This window comes from Belonocnema kinseyi, chromosome 10 (genome assembly GCF_010883055.1).
Source record: "Belonocnema kinseyi isolate 2016_QV_RU_SX_M_011 chromosome 10, B_treatae_v1, whole genome shotgun sequence".
NCBI classification, from domain to species: Eukaryota; Metazoa; Arthropoda; class Insecta; order Hymenoptera; family Cynipidae; genus Belonocnema; species Belonocnema kinseyi.
The window spans coordinates 92,048,146-92,069,573 of NC_046666.1; the positions used below are offsets into that span (position 1 = coordinate 92,048,146).

The 21,428-nt window shown below is 37.1% G+C and overlaps 2 protein-coding genes across 3 annotated transcripts in view; one reads left to right on the forward strand and one right to left on the reverse strand.

Moving 5' to 3' along the window:
• Positions 1 to 3,022, forward strand: part of LOC117181557 (mitochondrial E3 ubiquitin protein ligase 1-like) — a 44,193-nt gene extending 41,171 nt beyond the window's left edge. The window contains exon 5 of the mRNA XM_033374379.1: positions 2,290 to 3,022. Coding sequence (XP_033230270.1) covers positions 2,290 to 2,617 — 328 coding nt within the window. The 3' untranslated portion in view covers positions 2,618 to 3,022. The remainder of the gene's footprint in view (positions 1 to 2,289) is intronic.
• The window catches only part of LOC117181558 (cytoplasmic tRNA 2-thiolation protein 1-like), a 77,084-nt gene continuing 56,569 nt past the window's right edge, over positions 914 to 21,428 (reverse strand). Inside the window, exons 3-5 of one of the 2 annotated variants that reach the window (XM_033374381.1) lie at positions 3,435 to 3,639; positions 3,202 to 3,288; positions 914 to 1,922 (exon numbers count right to left, since the gene is read on the reverse strand). In XM_033374381.1, the coding sequence (XP_033230272.1) occupies positions 1,888 to 1,922; positions 3,202 to 3,288; positions 3,435 to 3,639 (327 nt within the window). In that variant the 3' untranslated portion in view covers positions 914 to 1,887. Of the gene's footprint in view, positions 1,923 to 2,994; positions 3,289 to 3,434; positions 3,640 to 21,428 lie in introns of those variants that run through there. The other variant, XM_033374380.1, reaches the window with a different exon arrangement.

Genomic DNA, 21,428 nt, shown 5'->3' on the forward strand with positions numbered 1-21,428 from the left:
CATAAAACCAATACCTTCTCATCAGGGTGAGAATGTAAAAAGACCATTACATACGAAATAGCTCTCACTTCGATTATATGAACAGCAACACATTATTAAATTAAACAAAATTTAATTAAATTGTTAAGCTGGAGGAATATGAAACTTTCAAATATTTTATATTTTAGCTTTACGATTTTTCACCGTGATAAATTGCAAAATTACCAAAAAACGTGTTTTGTTCATTAAATCAGATTATGTGGGCGCATAGAAAATTTATAAACACAATTTTATTCATTTAATTATTTTTCTTATTGGATGCGAAAACATTATTTATTTATTCATTTTATTTGTTATATTTCCCTTCAGCTGAGCAGGTAAGCCGAGAAACATGGTTTGATAAAAATGGTTGAATATTGTCTGTCTCTCTCGTTGCTAAGTTTCTCTTTCTAACAGGTCAAAAATTTTACCAACCGAATCCTACAAATTTTCGGGTATGAGGTTGTCTTCATACTTGCCAGGGGGCACTAGACTGTATTTCCGATTTTCTTTTAGATATCACTGCAGTCATTGCCGTGCTCAGCCAAACCTACCGTTTCGCCTTAAGAGTGGTGCGACGGTAACATAATGTTCCTTTTGTATTCGTCATGTACCGGGCGGGCAGAGTTATTTACAGTAGTTGGCCGTCGCTAATCCGACTGTCCCTTTTTAAATTTCTCTTCAAACTATTAAGACTTTTTTTTAATTAATCAATTTTCTCATTATACTTATTTATAATTATAACTTATATATTAATATACAATTTTCTAGTTGGATTCAAAAATGTTGTCTTTTTTGGCGTATCTCATTCCATTTACAAGAAACGTCGTATTAATTTCAATTTTAAGCATTTAAAAAAAAGTTCAATATCTGAAATCATCGAAACCCGTAGATTCAGAATTATTATGTTTTAGGCTGTTAACTATGAAATTTAAAATTCTACTTCTAAATTTTAATCCGAAAGCTTAACAAAGGATCCTTGAGTGTCGCCTACTCTATTGATATCGCCTCTCTGCTTGTTATTTATGATCGTACTTCTATTTCAATTTCGGAAAGGACATTTTAAAGTCCTTCATTTTAAGGTTGTTTGTTCGCTTGCCGTCACTCGTTGACTCCTCTCACGCTGCCTCACGCACACGCATACGTGGCCGGCTGCGGCTACTGCGCAGTGATCCCAACTTGGTATGTTGAGCTATTGCGCTTACCCGGTGCAGCGATTCTCATTGGTCGCTCTTGGCGCATGATTCAAACCGGCATAATTAACAATTATTAAAATTAAAATAGGTTATGATTGTAAATTGCCTATTAATATCAGAAATAACGTAATTTCTGGTGTAAGTTTAGAAAAAAATACCAATGCGTATATTTGGTAAACAATAGCCCATTTTGTTTCAATTCAAAAGATGAATTTATATTTCATTGAAAAAGGTTTTTGAAGAACAAAAATGTTTTATTTAGCGAGCCGAGTGTATAGCGAAATATTGGTACAAATAGCCGCATTTTTTAGTACCAATAAACACAGGCTACATTTTTATTATCAACAATGATGATTTTTGTTCCTTTTTTCACATTTTGAGCGTCATTATTTGGCTCCTCTGAATTAAAAAAAATTGTTCTGAGCTGAAAACGTCATTTTCAGGTATTTAACTAGTATTATTATTTTTGGCACTGGCAAAAAATTACTGCGTAATTTCTGAATTAATGTACAATTTATAATAAGTATATATTTTTATTTTAATAATTGTTAATTCTCTTGTGCGCCAAAAGTGACCAATGAGGGTCGCTGCACCGGGCAAGCGCAGTAGATAAAGATACCCAAGTTGGGACCACGTCTACTGCGCCGCACGCGGCTTGACGCTGGAGAGAGGGTTATCTGACACTTCCTGTTCGCTTCCTCTTCCGCCCTGAAAAAGAGAAGTGTCATAGAGTCTACTCTAATCGGCGATAAATATAAATTGTTAAATAATATCTTATTTATTCTAATCTGTAACAAATAGAAACAGCTAGAATCAGTGCTTTAAATTTTCCTTCTTTCCCGTCATGGCTTACACTGGTCTGATAATCTAAGTAACTAACGGCCACTCTGAGTTCTCTGCGTGATGGGATACTTTTTAGGTCGAATTCATATAAAACGAACCCGCCTCATTAAAAAACACCCTTTGAATTTAAATACAAAACATTTGTCGAAATTCGTGACATAGCGTGGTTCGTGCTTTTTCAGTTAACAAAGTCCTTAAGAATATATAAATGTTCATTTATTTTATTTTGCAGGTGGTTATGCTTACTATTTGGTGCTATTGGTATAGTAATTGGTGGCTTAGTAGCCCGTCGTTTCTGGAAAGACCGAGAAGAGGAAAGAGCGGCAAAAGAGCTACGTAATTCCTTAGCTGCCTCGCGAAAAGAAAGAAGACAGAAAGTTAGGAATACTGATCTTACAGAGGACCTTGTATGCGTAGTTTGTCGATCTAATCCGCGCGAGATTATTTTACTAGATTGTGGACATGTATGTTTATGTGAGGATTGTTCGGAGGGCATCACTTTAGAGTGTCCTATTTGCCGTGCGCCTATAAAAAATAAATATCCAGCCTACATTAGTTAGGTAAAATTTAGAAAATATGTTGCCATGCAGTAAAGAATATTGGAAATCTGCTAGAATTACAAAATATGACTTCTACTTTTGACGCTCTTTAAAAAATTGTAAATATATCATAATATTTGTTAAAATGTAAAAATGAGAAGAAATGTAATATTAATCAATCGGCCTAATATGATAGTGTAAAAAATATGATGTAGTGGTGATTAGCTAAGTAACTACGAAAAGTTACATTTATATACTTTAATTTATTTTAAAATCGAGAAATTTTTATTATCGATCAGTTTCGAAAAAACCATTCGCAGTCTGGAATTCTCATGTTCGAACAAAAAGAAACAAGAAGTAAACAAGAACTTTTTTTTCTCGGTAATCGCGAAAAAACATTTTTTAGTGAATAAAACATACAATATTTATTTTTATTGTATTATTCTTATGTACAACATATATTTAAAACTCTAGCTTTTTATTTGTATTCTCTTCTTTGCTTACGTTAGGTGCAATGCTCATTATTTGCTTAGCTTTATTCGATTTACCAATACCGAGTCTCGGTAAACCTCGATTTAAACCTTCCAACAAAACGCAAGCCTTACATATTTCCTGGCTGGAGACGAATCCACAGCGCGTGCAATTTCGTCTTTCTGGGAACTTAACTGTGTCCTTTATTTGCAAACGTTCACCTAAAATGTATAATAACAATAATAATAATAGTGAAATGAAAAAAATTTTTAAAAAAACTGCAATATACGAAACTAAACTTCAATGCGACTAGCCATTTAGGCAAAGAAAACAATTTACAGATTTAATATAAAAATTATATTAATACCTGAATGTATGATGTCTATAATGCTCGAAGGTCTTATTTTTTCCAAATCTTTTAATAAGGTTCGGGCGTATCCCCGATAAGCATTCGGAGCGAAAATACACTCTGTTGAAAAATATACAAGACGCTTAAAATAAGCGTACATCACTATCTCCTTTTCGTAAGTATATTTTAGAGGCTTGCAACGACTTATAGCGCCTTCGCCTGCCTGTGAAATAAAGCAAATATTACATTTTGAATTCTATTCACTTCTTCTTAAACGCCAGTTTGTGTCGTAACTTAGTTACTCAAAAATTTACACTAATTGCTATTAAAAATCGGTTACAATACTAATGAACAGTTATGCAAAGATATACGGTAGAGTGGTCCAAAAAAGTGACTGTTTAACTGTTCATGGGCGATTGGAAATTCGTATAACCTAGTCAAAAGCAGAATGTTACCGGGACAGTTAAAAGGGATCTATTTTCACTTTTTTGTCTGTTCTAATAGCAAAAAGTAAGTTGTTTTTATTGGAACAAACTGTATACTTTAACTGCCTTATTTATTTTAGCATTGCCATTAAGAGAAGAATACAGTAACTTAACAAGTATCGACTTGTTACCTTTAACAGCCGTTTTCTCGAAAACTTGTTTTCGGACTATCGTCCGAAAAAGTTGAAAGGGACTTCTCGGTTTCTTTTAACTGTCCCGGTCACATATCCCTATTTTTTTGTTTGGTTGTAAAGTCATTTTTCAGCTCACTAAAGTTTTTCTTTAATTTTTGACATAATAATATAAAAATGATAAAACTGTGAATCCACTCTAACGATTAACCTATCTGTCCTCTGGCCACTAAACCGCCTTCATCCCTGTTATTATTACGCTTTTCTACTTAGATATCTACACCCTAAAATGTGTTATTTGAGGGTTGAGGTAATTAAGGCTTAACCTGTTAACCTACGGGCGAACTTAAAGTAAAATGATCAGTTTTCCCCCATTTTTTAAACCACGTTTTTATGGTAAATCTTTCACTATTTTACTTTATTTTTTTTCATATTCGTTCTGAGAGGTTTAAAGTACACTCTGTAGAAATTTCAATTCAAACAGACTTAGCCAAAGTGTTTAATAAGTTTGCAAATACTGCTATTTTGGTAAAGTAGGACTTAAGAAAGAAGTTGTATTTTTACGTGTTAAACTCCATAAGAACAATTGCTTTTAGCGAGCTGAAAAATGACTACAACAAATAAAAAAATGATCGCCTATGAATATTTGAACAGTCGCTTTTTTTAGACCACTCTAATATACATATATAGAAAATTGTGACGAAATCGCGGTAATTTCAGCTGTAACCATATCACACGACTATGAGATAGTTGGTTACAGCGTGTGATGGATTCAAACGAGGGGCTACTCACTGAGAAATCTTAAAACTATGAATGCATTAATCTCTATTGAATTCTTATAGAGTTCCAAGATTTCATCGAGGTGTCCGGTAGTTCCGAGATTTCCGAACCTGCTCGCGATCGGAACTCACGCGAGATTCTCCTCGGAAATAAAGATTCGGCCGAATTCGACTCTCGGGAGAGTTAATACACGCCCCCCTTCCCCTCCAATGCTCGTCGTTGTACTGGAACTTGCAATACGTGACATCGCGCGAGCGACCATCGAAATCTTTTCGTATTTAGGTAAAAGGATATATTGACTATATATATTGTAACGTGACGATTTATGTTTTACAGTTTAGAAATACAAGTTGTTATTTTAGTCGACATAAGTAGTTTAATTTAATAATATTTTTGAGAGATCATTTGTGAATTGAAAGGGAAAGAGAGAAGGGACATATCTGAATGCCTTGAGTTTTGTTTTCCTACATACCTGGACGACGAAGCTCCTTGTCGCGTTTTGACAGCTCCAAGGGGTTCCTAACCTGCTGTGAAGAATTTATGAATGTTGTGGGTTTAATACTACGATACGGACTGTTAACTCCACTTGTTAACAAAACTCCCCCGTTAATAAAACTGGCACTCAAGGAACGTGTTCATTTGCTACGGAGTTTAATAGCCTGGACAGCAGGAGGTCCTTCAATGTCTTCCTAGTTAACTCTCTTTTACTCGTAGAGCCATATCTCTTACCACTCTGGTGATACAAGGCCCATTACTCAAGACGCCAGATGGCGCGTCGATGTCCTGCAGGAAGTTTATTTGAGTAATTATGTAGGACGACGCTTTGGCTGAGCGGAAAGAAGACAAGATTATGCGTTGCCAATTTCGTGTCAGGACGAAATTTTCTTGGAGCGAACGGAATTTGTTTTCATAACAGTCAGGAGAATTAAGGAATGCAGTTTTTTTATTCTCCTTACTTAAGCATTACTCTAGGTAAAAATACTTCCCTAATTTCAAATCCCTTTCTTTACAGATTCTTTTTTTCCAATTTTTAATTCAAGAAGTTCTTGTTCACTTGATTGATTAACTGTAGAATTGATTGTAATGTATAAATTTTAAACAAGATGGGACAATCAACTTTATCTTTGGTAGATTTGAACCTTTGCCGAAATTTATAACTAAGTATGAATATTAATTGTTTGGCTCTATATAGAAATAATATAATGCTATTAATCAAAGTTAGTATGATTGATTCGATCTTGCTGAGTGATCGCCACCACGAACTCCCTCTTCTGTAGAGCTAGTCCCAATGAATTTGCATTGTGCTTGAAGTCATGTTGAATCGTTTGAGAATTGGACCGGCAATTTATCAGAAACTTCCGGTGACTTTCTAAAGTTATGGAAATTTTTGCCATTCTAGCGGGAAAATGTTCTTTTGTCCATTAAAAAAATTGTAACCTGAGTAAACTTAACTTATCCCGAATAATAGCTGATTTCGCGAAGTTTTAATGAATTTTGAGATTGCTTGTCGTGTATCACGCAGTTGAATTACATTGGGGGGTCACTGTCGGTACATGTAACTGGTAGTTGTTACTGGGAATCTGACCGGTAATTTTCAGAAGTTTTAGAAATGATTGGAAATTTTAATAATTTTTGGGAAAAATTTCGTTTGTTTCTGATTGGAAATTTTACCAATCTTGTTTCATCTCTAATTGATGGACGATTCGATGAGTTTTACCATTTTTATGTAATAGAACTATATGGTTGGTATTGTATGCCAGCTTCTGCACTTTATTATCGATTGGTAAACTCTCAGAGGAACCACAAGAATCATGTAATAAAGTTCTGAAAAACTTTAGAGAAAACAATACAAGAAAAAATTCTATGATCGATCTGTTACATGCACTGCTAACTGCGCCTGATCCTGTAATCATATCAAAAACACCAATTCTTCGAAAGCAATCTAAACCCTTTCCGAAAGAAGTTATTGCTCTTTTAAAATTGCCACAAGTACTTTAACAAAGCACCCCGAAAACTGACAGGTCATCCAAACTTTTGAATTGTGTAATTTAAACAGCAGATTTGGATTTAGCTACCTGAAAAACCTCCTGATACCAATTTTAAAGATTACTAGCTAAAATTCCACACTATTGGTCGCCATATTTGATCCGTCATTTTGAATGTTGCAATTCTAACACTTTATTTGTATTTAGCGATATCAAAAACTCGCAGAAAATAACTTTCGGTGATATTGGCCAGAATTTCACAATTTTGATCGCCATATTAAACCCCACATTTGAATTTCGTAACTTTGACACTGTATTCATATTCAGCTTCAGGGACCTCAAAAACCCGCGGGTAACAATTTTTTTGTAATATTGGCAAAAATTACACAATCTTTATCGCAATATTGGATCCGCGATTTTGAATTTCGTAATTTTGACACTAGTTTCGGCTTCAGAGACCTCAAAAGCCCCCAGGTAACAATTTTTTAGTAATATTGGCAAGAATTCCACAATTTTTATCGCCATATTGGATCCGCAATTTTGAATTTCGTAATTTTGACACTGGAGTCGGCTTCAGAGACCTCAAAACCCCCCAGATAATAATTTCTAGTAATATTGGCCAGAATTCAACAATTTCGATCGCCATATTGGATCCTCCATTTTGAAATTCATAATACCCACGACCATGAACACAAGGTCCGTATATTTCGCTGAACCTTTTGTTGATAGTGGTTACCCAAACATACGGAACTCTGCAGTCACGCCCGGATTTCCACAGATCCCTGTCAGCAGGTCAACCTTTTATCACTCAGATTTCACTAGTATTGATACTAGGGCAGGCAATACTATTGGTTTCATTCCGAGTGGTAACCACCCAAAGGGCCTGAAATTCCATAGTTTCATCAATCTAGATCCACCGAATTTGAGAGGAAATACACCTTCAATTTCTTTGGTTAGTTCATATCACACACTATTGGCCGAACAGAGAAATCTCGGTGAAAATCCTAGTAGCCATCCAACTCCACTTGTTAATTCTACTATTGTTGGTGAACGAATGCGTTATCCCGAAACAACCCGACAACCCTGTCAAACTAATGCTTTCAATGCTTGCACTCATCCCTCGTTTGGTTTCAATCATTTGAATGATCGTGCTCCAAATGTTTTGAACGTGGTCCGTAAATGCAATCTCTTATTCAGTGGTTTAAGGGATAATGGTGGGGAAGAGTTCTTGAAAAGGGTGGGTGAATGCCGTTTGGGTAGTGGTTTGACTGATAGCCAATTACTTGCAGCAATGCCTAGTCTCCTTACTCATAAATGCTATAACGTGGTTTAGGTTATGTTCAGATGAAAATAAGAGTTCCGACTGAGACAGTTTTGTCAGGCAATTCAGACGAAGGTATAGGGGTTAATTTCTAACTCAAACTTAAAGATGAGGTTAGAAAAAGGACCCAGGGACCAAGTGAACCCATAACCGATTATTTGCAAAATATCAGTTCGTTATTTAAGTTCTAACTAAATAACTTAAAAACTTCCAAGGGGTTAGTAACCCCAAATACCGCAACCGGAACCGTAATAAAAGGAATGAAGAAACAAGTCCACAAGAAAAGCTGGATGTCAATACCTCTGCACTTACGAATTTTCCATCAGAGTTGCCATGGTATTGCCCCCATCAAGTTTTGTAGGAATACCTTTAGGGTATCCCCTACATTTTTACCGAAATTTCCCACCTCCATCTCTGTTTCCAAAAACTAGATTACAAAAATCCTCATGCGGGACACCATAGCTCCTCAAATGCGCCGGCGATCTTTAATCTGCCAGGCTAAACGAATTCTCAGTCTCAGGCACCAGTAGCCGCTGTCTAGGTAAAAAACAAAGCGGTGCTAGGCGTCCTGGGTGCTGGAATTTTAATGAAACCAGGCATTTCTTTAGGGTTTGTAACAAGCCGGAAGTGATGTTTTGCCACATTTGCAGTAAACCAAATATAACCACAATTGCTTGCTGTATAAGTTATTCCTTAAACCGGGGAAACGAGTAAGGATGGACAATGAACGGATCCGCTTGCCCTCCTTATTCGAAAGGATCCCCACATGTTGCTGTATTAATAGTAAGTATTGTGAGCAGATGTGTGCTTTGTTTCGTGATAGGCGATTGCATGTGTAGTATTTATTAGATTAGTATTTATAGAGGGTCATAGGTTAAAAGGGCTATTTAACCCTGGCTCTTTATGCAGCTACATAAGTAGACGCGCGATACGAAATTTCAGCTCGATAGTCGACGGATTACCACGTGATTCTGCCTCGGGTGTTGTGTATCCGAATGGAGCGACTAAGGAAGTATTAGGAACGACCAACATGTTTGTACAGTTTTAAGGTTATAAGAATAGAATAACAATTCGTTTTGCTCCAACTTTAGACTGCGAAGTTATTTTAGGTAATGACTTTGCAGAGGTCATTGACTTCGAAGTCAAATATAAAAGAAGGATTTGGATACTTGAAGACGGACTCTGGTACTCTTAAGAAGGAAATAGGATTAGTTTAGGTTTAGGAGATGAGAATTCAGAAGTTGTGGTTAAACAGGATATTTCTGATCCAACAGATATAAACATTAGTTCCGTAAGATCCGGGAATAGTTCTATGCAGAAGAATAATATGAGAAATGTAAGTTTTGATAGATTGCCCCTCCCATATAGTAAGAGTGTGCAAGTAAGTCTAGATCCTTTTCCAAGTTATTGTTGCGCCAATATTGAATAATTCAATCCCCAATTAAATGTGAGGGCCTTAGGGAATTGTTACATGGTCAGTTAGAGGTTTTAGAAAAACTCCTAGACTGGAAGATTCCGCCTATGTCAGAGAAATTACGAGCTACTCATTTAACTTTTCATGTGTTTGACGTGCAATATAATCCTCAAATTAAACAGAATGATCGGAAATACTCTCATAAAGTTTTAGAAGCACTTTGAAATTCTGATAACAAATTGGAAAGGGAAGGTTTAATTGAACCTTTGGATAGTGGGGAGTGCAACCCAGTTGTCGAAGATTTATCTCAGTCAGGTTTTTCATCAAATTCCATCGTCACCTGAAAGTGAGGAGTGTGCTGCTTTCGCTGTTTCGAAAAAGGGTTTATATCAATACACACGAATGCCTTTCGGCTTGTCGAACTCTCCGGCTACTTTTCAACGTCTGTTGGATAAATTGATAACGCCTGTAGTCGAAACTCACGTGTTTGCTTACCTCGATGATATTATCGTAGTTACCGAAACCGTTACAGAGATACAGAGTAGTTGTATCAGATTAAGGGCTGTTCTCGACTCAGTTCACAGATGGCGCTGAGCGAGTAATCGCTTATGCCAGCTGAACAATGGCCGCTCCTGAAAGAAACTTCACAGTCACTGAGCAAGAGTACTTGGCGGTGATCTGGGAAGTTGAAAAATACCGGCCATATCTTGAGGGTCATCTTTTTGAAGTGATTATGGACCACAGTGGCATCCGTAGGCTGTACAAATTGAAGGACCCAAACGGTAGACTAGGAATTATAATGTCCGGAAGTGCAGGAAATAGTCGGTAGATGTCCTGCGAAAGAGGGAAGGAAGAGCACCCCATTAAAATCCCAGAGCCAAACCGATTATCCGGGAGTTCACGGGAAGCAGAGGGATGGAGCCTCGACACCTCGAGGGTCAATCCGCCCTAATTCCTTTCTTCAAGGAAAAGACTTCCACTCAGGAGAATCCGGTGCTCCCCGGAGATGAGGAAGGCCACGAGGAAGTACCGCCTTTCGTGGCACACCCGGGGGAACATTCAGCTTCGGACAAATCGAGCACTGGCAGTGATAGAGTCCTCCGGAGTCGAGGAAAACGCCTGTGCCCCATTCGTGAGCAAGGTGAGGGTAAATAAGGGGGCGGGGTGTCTCCTATCATTAGTAGGAGCATTAGGATCCGAGAAAGATTCAAGCAGGCTTTGGTCGTGCTTGGGCGACTTGATTGGTCTCAAGTCGCCGTCCGAACCTACCGCCCCTGCTATCGGAAGGGCAAGAGGTTTTACAGGAATAAGGGATAAATCCAATATTACAAGTGGTACTTGTGTGGTTGCGAGGGCGTGGGAATCAGTCATCGATGCCCATGGACCCAGCTCTCCTGGGAATTCTTCGAAAGGGGAGGGGAATCGATCGTCTGGATGATCTAGCTCTTCTCCCCGAGAAAGCCACTACTCCAAGTGGTAACGGAGTGGGGAGTGGACAAGGGTGATTCTCGTAGTGATGGGGGATGTTAAGAGAGAGAAAAGGGTATCTGCAAAGGCTGTGAATTACACGGGGAGAAAATTTCCAGGACACGACGGCTAGCTTGCGTGGTCCGGTGTCAAGTAGCGCGTCACGGAGAGGGAAGAATCGGAGTGAAGGAAGCGAAAAGGCAAGGGAGAGAGCGTCCAGTGCAAGTGAGGGGGAGGATCTCCTGAAGAGAAAAAGACACAACAAAGAGAGTCCGGAGAAAAGCACGCTAGACAGCCCCTTTAAAAAAAGCGTACGAACACGTAGTTTAACCCCCTCCCCTTAAAATGGAGGGGCAAACGGAGAAGGAGTGTTTTTGGTTGCTGATAGGCGAGGTCAGAGGATTGAGGGAGGGTGTAAGGGAATCTATGGAGCAGTTGGAAAGTATGAGGGAGGACCTGAAGGTAAGAGATGAGAGATGGGAAAAGGAGGTAAAAGAGCTGAGGGGGAAAGTAGAAGGATTGTAGAGAGATGTGATGTCGGTAAGGAAGGAAAAAGAGGATAAAATGAAGGAGATGGAAGAAGATACTAGGTTGTGGAAGGATAGGGCGGAAAAAAGCTTGAGAAGGTGGAGGGCAGGTCGGGAATGGAAGCAGTTGACAGGGGGGAGCGCAAGAAGCAAGATATTTAGGAGAGGGTAGAGAATATGATACAAGAGAAAGTGGGAGAGCGTAGGAATGAAAAGGGGGAGAGAGCGGATAGGGAAAGGATAATGGCAATGGAGTTAAGGATGTCGTGAAGAGAAAAGGCAGATAGGGAAAACAATATATTAATAAGAGGATAGAAGCTAAAGAGCGGGGAACAAAGGCAGGGGGTGGAAGCGCTGCTACAGAGCATAGGGTGGGTTAAAGGCAAGGTACGGAAAGTTTTTACGAGGATTTGACGAGGAAGGAAAGGGATGTGCAGGGAATACTAAATGGCAGGGCTAGGAAGGAGAGGAGTGAATAGAGAGCGCCGAAGGTAGGGTATCGGAAAATAAAAATAGATAAGAAAATGTATGTGATGAGGAGAAGGAGGTATTAAAGGAAGTGCAGTGGAATTTGTTTCGTGGGAAGTAGGGGGTGGGAGTAAAGCAGGATGGAAGAGTGTTAAAGGTGCTGTACTGGAACGTAGGAGGGGTAAAGAAGAAAGATGCGGATTTCTGGAGGTGTATTCAAGAATTTGATGTGATTGGATTGGTAGAGACGTGGGTAGAGAGAAAGGAATAGGATATAGTAGAGTCAAAGTTGCCAAAGGGGGTATAGGTTGAGGCTACAGGAGGCAGTCAGAGTAACGAGTAAAGGGAAAGCTAGTGGAGGAATTATAACAGGGGTTATTGATGTATTAGAGGAAGAATAAGTTTGTGACTTCGTACAATAAGGATGGGATGAAAAAAGGGTGGAAGACTTACTAGGAGAGACAGATGAGGGTATGGTGGTACTGGGGGGGGGGGCTTTGATTGGAGAATCGGGGGAAAGGGGGCCTGTACCGGGAAGGAGAGAGCTTCGAAAAAATGGAAGGATAATATAATAAATAAAGAGGGGGAGATTCTAAGAGACTGGATGGAGGACAGAGGCGGACGTTGGCGAATGGTATGGTAACAGGGGACGAAGAGGGAGATTACACGTATGTGAGTAGGATGAGGGTATCGGTAATAGACAATGTGATCATAAATATGCAAGGGTGGGAGATGATAGAGAAATTGGCAGTGAAATATAGGGTTGAATCAGAACTTCAGCCATTAAGTTTGTAAATAAAGGGGGGCGGAAAGCAGAGTGGGGAAGAAGGGTTGTTAGTAGAGAGGATCACATGGACGAGGGAGGCGATAGAGAAGTATCAGGAGCAGATGAGAGAGGTAAGCTTTGAGTGGGAGACGATGGAAGAGATATGGGTGGGTCTGAAAGAGAAAGTAAAAGAGCATGTGTAAAAGAAGGTATTTAGGAAGAAGAAGAAAGGAATGGTGAAGCCGCGGTGGGATAGGGAATGTAAAATGATGAAGGGAAAGGTGAAAAGAAAGTATAGGAAGTGGAAGTAAGGAACTGCGAAAAGGAAGGAGTACGTAGAAATGCGCATGGAGTCTAGGTTGATGTGTAAGAAAAAAAAGCAGAAAAAGAGAAAGATTTGGAAGAGAAGTTTAGAAGTGTTAAGACAGAATGAGCCGTGTAGAAGATAATTAATATGTTTAGGCAACGTAGGGTGGGGATAAGTGAGAAGATAGGGAGTGACGAATGGTGAAATTTTTTTACACAATTATTTCAGGAATTACATACACGGAAAAGATATGAGGGAATTAGACGAACGAGGGAGGTTGATGGAGAGGAGCTGAATGACGAGGAGATAGGGAAGCAGATAAGGAAGTTAAATAAATCTAAGGCAGCAGGGCTGGACGGTGTAGAGAACGAAGCGTGGCTGTTTGGCACACAATAGGTAAGGGAGATGCTAAAGACGATGGTGTTGGCAGATAGGCTGCGGATAGGATGTTGAGGGGAAAGGAATATTGCCGGAGATGCGGGCGGGCTTTAGGGAGGGAAGAAGTACTATTGATAATATTTACGTCTTACAGCACGTGGTGGATAGAGAACTAAGCAAGAAGGGTGCCGCAGTGTACGCGTTTTTTGTAGATCTAAAAGGCGCGTTCCCTTCGGTGGACAGTGGAGGGTTGTGTGAGGCAATGGAAGAGGGGGGAGTGGAAAGAGGCCTGATCGAGAGGGCAAGGGAGGTAAATGAGGAGACCAAAGATAGTGGAAGATGAGTGGAGGGAATCTCTGACAGTTTCTGAAAGGATAGGGGGTTCAAACAAGGGTGCCCGCTTAGCCCAACGTTTTTTGCCATTTTAATCGCGGATATTAAAAGTAAGATAGCGGCTTGAGTGGTAGGAGGAGTTAGGGTAGGAGGCGTCAGGATATGGTCACTCGCATATGCAGATTACATAGTGCTGCTAGCAAAGAGCGAAGAGGCTTTAACGGAGATGATAAAAAGGTGGATAAAAAGAGAGGGGGAGAAGGGAAATGTTGTGATGAGGCTGGCGTGGGGTCGGGGGGAAAGAGGTTTTTCGCAGATGATTTTGTAAGGAGATTGAAATTGTTTGATTCGCTGGTGATGAGTGTCTTATTTCACCGAGTGGAGTTGTGGGGGTGGTAGGCAAGTGAGGAGGTAAACACGACACAGGAGAGGTACGTAAAGTGGACACTGGGCTTGGCAAGGAATACGCCGAACTATATTGTGAGGAGGGAGATAGGAATAACGAGTTTAGGGATTATAACGGGGAGTCGAGCATGCTGTTCATGGAACAGTAAGGTATGCTATTGTTTATATCATAACGGGAAAAGATGCATAATGGAAGCAGATTGTTGGATACGATTCCACTGGTGGTAGTTTTAGCGGTGTATTATTAAAACCTATAATTTTACAGATAATCCAAACAAAAAAACAACACGTTGGCCTGAAGTAAATAGCGTCACTTTTGAAATGGGTCCGAATAACGCTGCTTGTTAAAATGCATTTGACATAACCGCTGGTAAGAACACTGAAATTAAGAATTCGATTCCACATCTTCACTCTCGAGGAGATCCTGATCGCTGACTGCTTATTTGCTGATGTGCCACATGTAATCAAAAACACAAAGCAGAGCATTATTATTAACGGTAATATTTATATACCGGACGATATTCAGAGAGCCTACAATTTTCCAACTAATATTGTGGACGTTGGACATTTAGTTGAAATGCTTCAGTTACAAGAAAATTGAGTTTTCACTCTAACACCTCATTCAAGAACAAAGGACATTCTTTGAAAAAGTAGAACGCAGCAACCAACGAGCAATCCAACTCAGAGTATGAAAACATAACATGATTCGTTGGCAATGTAGCTAAATGGTTTCAACTCATGACGTCTCGCAATTTGCAGAGTGCTCTCAGTAAATTTAATAACGAAAAATACAAAGAAACGACTTCTTTTCTAAAAGACATGGTGGATCTCCTTTGAAGAACACGCAATGATGAAACAGGGGCATTCAAATCAATTCAAAAGGACTTTATGTTGTCCACGATGTCCGCTATTCAACTGGTTCATTATTTGGTAGAGAAAAGAGGGTTTCTGTTTGCCCTCACTGGGAGATTCACACAAGATATTGCAGACAATTTATTTAGTGTGATCAGGTCGAAACATGTAACGTCTTACAATTCAAATACGACCTGCGTTTGCTTTTCTTTACTCAATACACTAAGTCGATGCACTCAAGCAACTACGACTACAATGATAGCAATTTTGTATCCGAATTTCTTGAAAATTAATGAATCTAAAATTAAATTTCCCTCGTCCGCGTTACCATCGACTTTGAAAACTTCTCGAGCAAATACTATTAAGTTCTCGAAGCCACTGTCAACAATTGTACTAACTGGAGCGCCACCGTCCATTCAACCATTTTTAGCTACTGGAGTCTGTATGCCCAGAAAACGCCTGTCAATAATTCAACTTACTGGAACACCAATAACATTTCAACTAACTGGAACACCTATGAACCATCAAAATTATAAACTACCGTACAAGTTAAAAAGAAACGTATGTCTGTTCAGCTTCGAACGGAGAAAATTAACGAGAAAGTTCATGTCTCAAAAAAGTATGTAAATAATTATTTCCTTATAGTCATAATGGTACAAGAAATCTAACGCTAAGCTGCCCAGAGTATTGTTCGAAGGCTGACTTTTTTATTAGACATTTCAGAATCTTTTTAAAAAAAACGCGCATGATCAGACGACGAGGTTTTTTAGCAGCAGTTTGTAAATTCAGATGTCAAAACCCCTGGTTTTAATGTTCACGCTTAGTTGCTTGTTACCAACGATCAACCTCATTTTTTGGAATGGAGAAACATTTCTTTACTCCGTTTAAGCGGTTAGAGTCGTACCCTAATCGACAGTTTGGAGCTATAAATCGATGCCCCATCCATTTTTATAACCGGATTTGATGAATATTTTTCTCATTCTCTCAAAAAATTTACATTCTTCTTTTTTGAAATAACAAAATAGACATGCAGTTATTTATAATGAACACACGCGGCGTTTTTATCTGTAAAATCTCTCTACCTGCACAATGGCTTACAAGCGAAAAAAACTCAAATATTTTACAGAGCAAGAAAAACTTTAGTTAAGGTATACTCTACCTTATTGTATTGATCAAGACGGAGCCTCCTCTCTTTGACAAATTAAAAGGGCCGTGATTCGACATGCGGTCTTTCTGAGTTGTATTTCCATACGTCTTGTATAGTGTTAGAGGCCATATACGAAACTTTTCAGTGAGTTACGGTTAATTGCTGCACCCAATTACATATTTCAGTCGCAAAAAACTTGTTACTTAATCAAATCTATTTGTCAGAATTCTCGTTTGAACAGATAGGTACAGTTTTGTTTTTCAAATTGATTGATGTGGAAATGTCATTTTCATCAATAATGTGCCAAGTGTCTTTTTAACTTGCACGGCAATACAGCTAATGTTATAAATATGCTTAGGAATTTTAAGTAACTGCTGCACTATTGAATACTCAAACATCTCCCGATAATGTTGCCAGTGTGTCTAGAAAACCAACATTTTAACTAACGGCAGCACCATCGACTCTTGAATCTCCTCCAGCTGATGCTGTTAGTATATCCAGAATTAAGACACTGTCAATAATTAAACTAACTGTAGAGCCATTGACTGTTGAAGCTTTTCCAGCTGATTTGGCCAGTATGTCTAACAACAAACTGCCAGCAACACCAATAACTGAAGCACCATCGATTCTTCCAGCTTCATTAGCCCGTCTTAATATGAAATTAGTTTTAGCACCTTTACATATGGACCCATTGAATAATGTGAAAAAATGGACTGTATCGAATTGCTGGATATCTTATTAATAGCACCCAACAAATCACAAAAACTTGCGAGAAATTTATTGCGTCGGTTGGTTTGAGAAAGTCCGTCGATTTTAAAAACATTAATTATGCCAAGTAGTCCATAAATGAAAGAATCTGAATGTATTCAATTTTTTCTCACCTAAATTCACGTCAATCCATGCCATTCATATTTCACCGTGCCACGATTTAAAAGACAAAATATTGAACAGGTTTTTAAGATTTCGTCTAAGAATAAATAATCAATCTTTAACCAAAGACAAAAGTAATGATTAAAAGTACCCTAGGAAAAGCATGGTGATGCACACGACATATCCATAATATGTTTTCCCTTTGTACATATCGTTTTCAACTGTTAGATAAAAATAACTTTTCACAAATGTTACTTTTTCCTTTATTTCTTTCAAAAAATCTTAACACATACTCTTAAAATAATATTTCTTATTTATATTTGTCAGAAAAATGATTTATCTTAAAACTTATTCTTCAATTTACACACGTCGAACGCATCAAAATGTGCGCACTTCGCGACCAAAAAGAACAGTTTTTCAAAAGAGTTCGTTTTTGAACGGAGTCATCAATTCCAATAAAACAACATGGATTGTTCTTGAGAATGTAAGTACATGAAAAAATACTGAAACACAAATAGATATGACAAAGATAAAAGTTAACAATTAATCAACATTGGACTGCGGTTTTTGAATTTTTATATAAATTCACGTTGATGAAAATATAGTTTAGAAACAAATCTTGCTAGAGCGGGCCCTGTTTTCAATTCCCAATGGAAAATTACACATTCACGTGAAACATATTTAAAAATTAGCTACCGAAAGTTGCCTGTTCCATTAGCTTCAACTAAGGGAATAAACAGACATCTGTTGCTTGCAAGAATGCACCACATCTAAAAGCATTCTGTGCATGCGCCTTTAGTGCGTATACAATGCGTCGCCAATGTCAGCATGTGTACAATCACCCCGTGACGGAATTCCGAACTAACCGAAGCACACATGTGTCACGGAGTAATAATAAGGAGACCGATGACCGTAAATAGGTTCTGACTGCGGTAACTATACATTTATTGCGTTTAAACACAATGCTTACTAGGAAGGGGACATGCGCACTGTTATTTGCTATCTCCTTTTCTCCCGCGAGAAGTGTGCGAGTGAGTTCCAGTGCTTGACAACCACAACAACATATTACCTAATATTATACTGTCACATTATTCAATCTGCCCATTTTATATAATTTAATGATTATAATTAAATCTGTATTACTTACCCATAATTTCCAGTTCACAATTAGTCAACTTAATTCTGTACAAAAACACAGAAATAAATAAGAACGTATATTGACAAACTCAATTGACAATATTTACAGGAACATAACCTCAGTATTCAGTTGTCATTCAACACGGCACTCATTCGCACATTTCTTGCGGAAAAAAGGAGATAACAAATCACAGTGCGCATGTCCCCTTCCTTGGAGCATTGGGTTTAAACGCTAAGTCGGGCAATAAATGTACAGTTACCGCAGTCAAAACTCGAGACGCTTTGTACAGTAGGGTGGCTCAAAAAGGCTTTTGTTTTTTAGAGGGCAACGATCCCCCCAATTTAATTCCAAATTCGAAAAAAGATATTGCGCAATTTTTTATTTTTTTATTTTGCCATATTAACAGGTGCCGGTTTTGACTTGAAGCTTCCCATGTAAAATGCATGGGGAAAAATCACATTTTTTTGAGTTTTTGGAATATTTTTTTTGGGTTTAAAAAGATATGACAGGAAAGTATGGCAGCCTGTAGAGAATTATCCAACGAAGAATTTCATGTATCATATATATGGACTTGACATCCCTAACACACCCCCACGAGTATTTGAGAACTACCCTTAAAACAAGAAATGTCCATTCTTCATGAAATCGACATTTTGAGCACTGTATTCTGGTATTTTTTACTTAAAATTATTAATGTAGGTCTAATGGAATATTTATTATCATTGGTTAATTAGTTTCTAATTATTTAAACAAGTTGAATTTGTTTCAATTTTTTTTCGACAATTTTTTTCCCTTAAAATTATTACTGTTACTCTAGTGGAATATTTAATAACATTGGTTCAATAATTTTTAATTTTTTAAACAAATGGAATTTGTTTGAAATTTTTTTTAATTCGTTTTTTCCCTAAAAATGACTACTATTGGTCTAGTGGAATATTTATTGATATTAGGTCATTCATTTTCAATTTATTAAAAAAAAGGAATTTGTTGAAATAATTTCGTTTCGATTTTTTTCAAATAAAAATGATTAATGTTGGTCTAGTGGAATATTGATCAGTAATAACTAATAACTAATTAATAATTCATTCAATAATAATTAATTAATCAGTAATATTTAAGTAATAATTTTTGTTACCATTTCTTTTTCAAATAAAATTAATAAAACACTGTTGATAAATATCCCACTGAAGAAATATTAATAATTTTTAAATACAAAATTATTTACATAAATTCCATTTGTTTAAACAATTGAAAATTAATGAACCAATGTTAATAAATATTCCACTAGAACAATTGTAATAATTTTTAGGGAAAAAAACAAAGTTTCAAAAAAAATTGTTTAGACCAATCCCATTTGTTTAAATAATAAAAAATTAATTAACCAATGTTAATAAATATTCTACTAGACTAATAGTAATAATTTTTAGAGGGAAAACTAATTTTCCAGAAAAAATTATTTAAACAAATGGAATTTATTTAAATAATTAAAAATTAATGAACCAATGTTATTAATTATTCCACTAGACTAACAGTAATAATTTTAAGGAAAAAAAATGTTCGAAAACAAATTTAAACAAAATCGATTTGTTTAAATAATTAGAAATTAATTAACCAATGATAATAAATATTCCATTAGACCTACATTAATAATTTTAAGTAAAAAAATACCAGAATACAGTGCTCAAAATGTCGATTCCATGAAGAATGGACATTTCTAGTTTTAAGGGTAGTTCTCAAATACTCGTGGGGGTGTGTTAGGGATGTCAAGTCCATATATATGATACATGAAATTCTTCGTTGGATAATTCTCTACAGGCCCCCATACTTTCCCATCACATTTTTTCAAACCCTAAAAAATTATTCTAAAAACTCAAGCAAGTGATTTTTCCTCATACATTTTACACGGGAAACTTCAAGTAAAACCCGGCAACTGTTAAAATAAAAAAAAAATTAGGGAATTTCTTTTTTCGGATTTGAAATAAAATGGGGGGAGGGGATCGTTGTCCTCTAGCATGCAAAAAAATTTTGCCATGCATTTTTGGACCACCCTATTGTACAGCATGATCGGTCTCCTTATATTATTACTCCGTGACATGTGCGCACTATGAATAAAGTTTGAAATCTGCCAAAATATAAATTTATTATTATTATTATCCATCAAAAAGAGTTTCAAATTTTTAATTCAAATAAATAAGAAGAGTTAAAATGATTGTTTGTGCAAAATAAAAATATATTTTTTTAAGCATAAAATTAAAAGAAGTTTAAAAATACCATTAAAACTGGAAGAGACAGGAAGAGAAGCACTTGATATCTTGTAACTTCAAATATTATACATCTAATTTTTGTATTGATAAAAGCAAAACCTAACTTAAAAAAGAAAAACCTTTAGCTTTGACATCAGACAATTAGATCCCTTCGATAATTGGTTCCGTTACCCTATTAAATATGTCATAATTTTCCATTTCTAAAATAAAACTTTAAAAATTAAATATTTTTCGTACTTTATTTTATGATAAATAAATCATTTAAGACCCTCTTCGCATGCGCACTGAGTGCTTGCGTCATGCGCGCATGCACGTGCGTTACTCGACATGCCTAGCATATAGACAAGGCGAAAACGTCGCATTCGTTTGATAAAAATTTACGATAGGATTTTTTGTCATATTCTCTTTCGGAATATACCCCTGAATGAGGATCAAGATCTTGCCGGCAGCAAAAACTGGTCAAATTTGTTTAAACAAACTTGTTTTGTTTAAAACGTAAAAAATGCTTTTTTCGACCTGAAAGCATTTTTCTAAGGTATTTTGGGCCATTCTAAACATTTTTCACTCTTGTCGTTTTTTTGTAAAATTGACCGTTTCCGAGTTATAAATAATTTAATGTTTGAAAAATCGCGAAAATGGTCACTTTCGAGCCTGAAAAACAGTATTAAAAAATTTAATTTTCGAGTTTGCCAAAGTTCCTAAATAATCTTTGAACATCCCTTAACAAAATCCCGAAGAGTATTTACAGATTATTTCATTCTATATCTGAGTTTTTTAATAGTTTTTAATAGGCGCTCTCCGACCAGCAACTCGCAGGGTCTCTACTGTTGACCGGACTATAGTGTCTTATGTGTTCTCTAAGCTTTGCCTACTTACTACTAGGCAGTCTGATAAGTACCTGAAAATTCTAAGAGATGGCATTAGTATTCACTAATGTGAACCATTTTCGTCGAGCTTGATCCTTCAAATGACGC